At 34.7% G+C, this 6,281-nt stretch overlaps 1 protein-coding gene across 1 annotated transcript; it reads right to left on the bottom strand.

Annotated features, from left to right (window-relative positions):
* Nucleotides 1–218: 218 nt before the first annotated feature.
* LOC106416017 (MLO-like protein 2) lies at nucleotides 219–3,819 on the bottom strand. The gene is made up of 14 exons (XM_013856839.3): nucleotides 3,422–3,819; nucleotides 3,089–3,146; nucleotides 2,701–2,981; nucleotides 2,504–2,620; nucleotides 2,345–2,405; nucleotides 2,099–2,262; nucleotides 1,769–1,863; nucleotides 1,641–1,690; nucleotides 1,514–1,554; nucleotides 1,256–1,429; nucleotides 1,144–1,179; nucleotides 985–1,052; nucleotides 835–895; nucleotides 219–748 (listed from the first exon to the last, which is right to left on the bottom strand). Exons 1-14 carry the CDS (start codon nucleotides 3,542–3,544, stop codon nucleotides 338–340), a joined length of 1,740 nt encoding a protein of 579 aa, XP_013712293.2. The 5' UTR covers nucleotides 3,545–3,819; the 3' UTR covers nucleotides 219–337.
* Between the last annotated feature and the right edge of the window lie 2,462 nt (nucleotides 3,820–6,281).

Raw genomic sequence — 6,281 nt, 5'->3', positions numbered from 1 at the left:
AATTCTTGGTGAATAAAACATTATCCAATCAAAGGGACTTTCTGTGCTTATCTATTTTCAGCCTCTATCAACAATGTCACTATCACCAATGTCACAGACTCACAGAACGTTAGAACCTTGCAGAATCATAAATGTGAGTCTTTCATTCGAGAAACTCTCTAAGCTGTGAATTTTCAAAAAAAAAAAAAAAAAACTCTTTAAGCTGTGGCCAGAGAATATATCATCTATCTTTTCTTTATAGATGTTTTAGGTCACATACATATAGTAATGTACAAGCACTTCATTTAATATAACAAATTGTCACAGTACAAAATCAAAACATGTAATAAAAAATCATCTATCTCTTAAAGGAAAAATCTTTCAAGCTTTTGCTAGTCCGTATAGGAGGAAGTTCCACGGATGCAAGAACAGGTTTCTTTTCCGAGCTTTCATGCGCAAGAGAATGATGTGAAGAAGATCCAGCTTCTTGGCGTTGAGACTCAGGATCCCAAAACTGGTGGTCGTCATGATGACTAGAGTATCTAGGAGAAGGAGAGTTCGGGAAACTTTCAACGCTTCGGTGGTTGAAGTTGTGAAGGAGATGGATTGGAGATGAGCCATGAGTTGGTGTGGTTGGTCGGCTAGAGTAAGGTGTGGTTGACTCAGAGTGTCTTCCATGTTTTGTCTGCTTCTTTGCTGTGTGATGCCACTTCTTTAACGCTGTGGCTACTCTTTCGTTGAATACCGTTGGCTTCATCTTAGTACCCATCTACAAAAATTTCATCAAAACACAATGTCAGAAATAAATTACAACTAAGATCATATCCAAACTGAAACTTTTGTTGTGTCAAGTACCTGAGTGACAAGAGCATAGAGTGGAAGAGTCACATAGCTGCAAAGTATCTGTACAACAACTCTGCAAAGATTGTAACTATGTCAGTTAAAGGTCTTATTATTTTCCTTTATTTTCTGAGAATCAAACAGTCAAGTTAATGGTTAGCTTACCCAACTACAATTCTAATAATCACATCTGCATTGCTTTCATGGAAACAGTTCTTGAGATTGAACTCATACTGCATGTACCAAAAAGTTTATGACATAACAATTAGTATGGCTCCATAATATCAATGTTTGTGTGAAGAAAATGTGAAATGGAACACTTACCGTACTCCAGGCAAAGAAGGCAAGTTGAAATGCGTTCTGCAAAGTGAAGGGCTCATAAGTTTATTATCATACTGTTAGGATAAACCGCGTGGTTAAGGATATTGAACCATACCGTGAAGAGAACCAAATGGATTAGGAAAAGGATGAACCGAGGACGGCCAAACCAGAAGAGATCATCACCAGGCTGAACCACTGGGGCTCCTCTCACCACATCACCTTTCTCTTGGATTCTTAGACCCAATTTGGTTATAATGACTTGAAGCTTTGTTCCAACTATTAGAATCACCTGCACATTACATTCATTCTGTTAAACAAAAAAAAAGGACTTAACTGACGAAATTTAATTGGTTCAATGGTTTGTGGTACTTACAACTAGTGGAATGAATGGCAACCAGAGGTAAGAACGTAGTCCTGTTTCAAATGAAAACCATAGTCAGTTTTGTGCAAATATTGATGCATAGATATTGTTTTTTTTGGCGGTAAGCAATGAGTGTTACCATTTGTGTTGGTCAAAAGGAATAGCACGGCTACAAACCAGATAACCGGACTGCAAAAAAGTTACCAGAGATTTAGACAAATTTGGATTTTTCTAAGATAATCAAAAAGTAATGAAGTAGATCCAAACCTGATTTCAACAACAGTTTTGAAGTCTTCTTCTAATGATCTCTGAATATACTTGCGGAAATCAAAACTTCTTTCACTCCCTGGAGCAAAATGAGCCTGAAAAAAGAAAGAATTAAGTTAGATCATTTTCTTATAAATGAGTTTGTAATGGTGGTTAGAGGATTGGTTTAGTGAAGGTTATATTACAAACAATGTACACATTAAGTCAATATAGAGAACACATTCTTTGAGCTCTGTCTGTCTTTCATGCTTTACCTCTTCATATTTAGTAACTGTTAATACCAAACAGTAGATAAAACAAAACAAAAAGCTCACTATATAAGTTTCTTACCGTGATGAAACCATGCCTCAGAGCTAAGTAGTCAACTTTGGTGACAGATCCAAAGAACTGTCTGAAAAAACACACAGTCCATAGAGTAATACTAGTCTTGCTCCAGAAATTGAGATGTCTTCTCCCGAAAGATGTGTCCCTCGCAAACCTGAACCTCTCAGGATCTACATAACATGAATGCATTCATCATAAGTTTTCATCCTATTTTCGGACTTTAAATCTCATTTAATAACGCATAAGGCATACCGTTGGCGTACTGATACTCTATAGTCTTGGTCTCATTCTCCCACTGCTTCCACCTCCTCATCTGCAATACTCAAGAGAACAATAAATCAAAATCTTTTCGCATACACTACTTCTTGATTCTCTCTAGTCACTGCAAGCATGCACAAGAAAAGTAGTAACCTTGGTCTTTCCAAGAGCATAAGTAACAATGCAGTAGATAACATGAACCACTGCGAGCACGAAGATGAATATATGCAGCTGGTGGATTCCATAGGCAGATACAAAAGCCACTTTCCCCTGAGACAATCCATCAATCATTATCAGATACTAGAGAGGATGAACAACAAGAGGAGAGAATGGAAGATTCTTTTAGTTACCTTCTCAGCGCATTTGTCATAACCTTTGGTGGCTAAACTTCGTCTAGGGATAAAAGACTCAGCTAACTCAAGGAGAAGCCTGTGACTTGGTTTTTCATCGTCGTCTCCTCCTTTCTTGCCGGAGTCTTTCTTGCCGGAGTCTTTCTTGCCGTATTTTTCAGCTTCTTGTGCGGCGCTGCAAGGGTGCATTGATGATGCAACGTTTTGGGAGATGCAGATGTTTGAGATTGGTGTTTGTCCAATTGTTAGGAGTAGTGATATGAATCCCAACAGCATAAGCTCTTAATAACCAAAAAAAAATAGTGTTAAAAATAAGAAGCTTGGAAGTTAGGTAGCAAAAGATGTTTTGTTTTTTTTTTTGGTTTAGTGCTGTTAATTTTTTTTTTACCTGCTTTGACCTTTTCAAGAGCTTCATAAAGAGCCTTCTTGTGCTTCTGTTTGAACCACTGCCATTAAAGAAAACAAAGAGCAGATTTAGTCATAAAAGAAGAGGAATGAAACAGAGGAAGTAAGAAAAACAGAGTAACTAGTAAGGTAGAAACAGAGTAGGAAGCAGAAGAAGAACACGAAACAAGGTAAAAAGGAGATACGCACAGCATAAGATGCACAAATAAAGAAGATCTAAACAAGAAAAGTTAAAATTTTGAAAAAAAAAGAAAAGAAAAAGAGATCTAAAGAACAGAAGAAACAGAGGAATCTGGAGAAACCTATGGGGACTTACACTTCCAATTTTGTGAATGGAGTGTTCAAGGACAATGGAAATGAAGAGCAAGACGAAGCAAACCACAGCGACTGCCCACGTAGAGGTCTCCTCTAAAGTCCTCTCCTTTACTTGATCCGCCATTAGAACTTGGAGAAAGCTCAAATGACTCTTTCCTTCCTAAAAATCTGGTCTTTTTATATATTAGAAACAGAGAAAGAGAGAGAGAGACAAGACACAGAGAGAGAGAGAGTTTCGTGTTCTTCTTTTGTTCTCAGTTTTAAATCAATACGACTACGCAATTATGAACAGCGCAGCTGTCTGGTCATAATATATAGAGGGGAGCTATGAGAAGGCGAAAGAAAGAGAGAGGAAGGAAGGAAGAGAGGAGAATGAATGAGGATAAGACTTCCCGCAATGGAGACTGTAAACTAAAGGCTGAATGAGTCTGACGTCTTTTTTAGAAGCCTTCAACGTTGACTTTCTAAATTGTTCCTCCATGTCGTAACGTGACGACTTCTCAATTATTACCGTGTTCTTTTGTGCTTTTTCATTATGATTTCTTTGGCCTTGTTGTAGCCTTGTGGGTGGGTCATTCAATCATGTTTTTTTTGTTTTCATTTCACTTCAGATCTTTTCTAGTCTTGTTTGGCAACTAGATTAATCATATCCGGCTTTCAGTTTGGTTTGGAAAGTTTAAATTAAATTATTGTTAGTTGTTTGATTTTGTTGTTCTACTTTGTGTTTTGTTGTATAATACTATAGTTATCCATTTGACCGAAAAAAATCCTATATTTATCACAAATGGCACTTGACATAAATTAATTAAGGATAACAATACCATAATTACCATAATTGGATCTCGATGGAAACCCGTATGCTTTTTACTTTATTATTATTTTTTTGACCATGTTGTCTTAATATATTATCTAAAGTAATAAAATATTTCAAAGAATGAGATACTTCCCGATGAAAATATCAAAAGAGAAAGACTTTAAGGGAGTAAACGGACTGATGCGTAATTTAACTTGTGGCTGCTTCGTTTGATGTATATATACTAGAATCCAATTAAACTAATTTTAACGAATTTGTATTAAAACTATTATTTTTGTCGCACCAACAAAATATTCGGGAGATAATACATGTACAGATGAACCGATGCCGCATGCAACAATGATTAAATAATAGTTATATAATTGTTCTTGTTAAGTGGAAAATGTTGTGAATTTCGCTGACTTTCCATTAGCCATCGCAATATTCTTTATCTAATGGCGCCCCCTCAAACTATATATACAAAGTAACAAAAGATTTATATAATAATGTTCTTTTCAGATCTCCATTAATATCTTTATAAGATCAGAGTGGTCCTTACGTAACATGTGATTAAACAACGAGACTGACCCGAAAAAGAAAGATTAAACGCCTAATATAGACTGCAAGTGGACATAACATGTATACATATATTTGAATGTGATATCAGATCAAGCTGACAGAAAACTATTGAGGAATCAATGATACACACATCTACTTTTTTTCTTCTTCTTCGTCGATGACTCGATGTATGTTTAGAGTTTAAACCATACGGAATCTCGCTACGTTAATGACATAACTGATTATCAAAATGATTTGGTAAGTATATATTATAAACCGTATTTCATGTTTATGACTGTCACAAGTGCAACTTATAATAGAATTAGCAAATAACAATTTGCATATATGTACTGACACAGAAAAATATATCAACCACTTGTCGGCAAAAAACATATATGCGTAAACAATTAATTTGTTAGATTGAGCCATTTAGGCAGAAATACATATATGCGTAAACAATTAATTTGTAGATTTAGCCATTTAGGCAAAATAACAATAATTAATTTGTTAGAAGATAAACAAAGAGTATGTAATAAGTTAACTATTCGAAATCAAATTGCAAATGTGTCATAGTTTAGGAAAAAAAATTGTGTCACTTGTCATAGGCAGTTAGGTATATAATAGAGAATGCAATAAGCTTTACTAACTTTTAAGATAAACAATTAACTGTACATCAAACTAAAGAAGAAAGAACACATTATTGAATGTGAGACTGAATGGTCATTGAGGCGTAATGTTTTTTTTGTTTTTTTTTGACTAATTGAGGCGTAATGTTTGATCAACAAGATCGTATGAAAATGTTAAGACGTGTTAAACTGTTAATCATATTTGAATATGATTTATATACAAAACAAAGACGAGTCAATGTCTATATATCTTGATCGAGGAAATGACATGAAATAATGTTTTGTTATCAAATAATGTTTGGTTATCAATTTCCATTTAAATACATTTTAATTTGGAGTTATTTACAAAAAAAGATTAAACATAAAGGTTCTTATAATTATTCAATGGACGTTTTGACCATTCCTGTTCAAGACAGTCATCTCCTCTTTACACTTTATATAATTAATGTAAGACATTTTTTTGTCAACATTAATGTAAGACATTAATACTATAATTAATTGTAATTGCATTTACATAAAGTTTAATTCTTATGTTAACAACATTTACAGACTGACTACCTTCTTTTTGTCGGGAGATATTCAAGTCCATGTACTTCAGTAGTTGAATATTAAAGTTGATTAAAAAAATTACTCCCTCCTCCACAGACCAACTGTAACAAAAAGCCCACTGGACCAACTGTTATTTTCGTTAAAAGCTGTCAAAAGCAAACCGGAAAAATCTTGTTGGGGTTTGTTTCATTTCGATCGAAATCATTTAAAACCGGAAAATATCAAAATTGGAGGAAAATCGAATCAAACCGGCCTAACGAACCGAATGGTCAACACATTCATCCATTTCAAAATCAAATCCTCAAAAAACCAGAAAATATCAAAATTGGAGAGGA

The sequence above is a fragment of the Brassica napus genome, chromosome A9 (genome assembly GCF_020379485.1).
Source record: "Brassica napus cultivar Da-Ae chromosome A9, Da-Ae, whole genome shotgun sequence".
Lineage (NCBI taxonomy): Eukaryota > Viridiplantae > Streptophyta > Magnoliopsida > Brassicales > Brassicaceae > Brassica > Brassica napus.
Note: the sequence above shows the minus strand (reverse complement) of the source record. Positions and strands in the feature narration are given on the sequence as shown.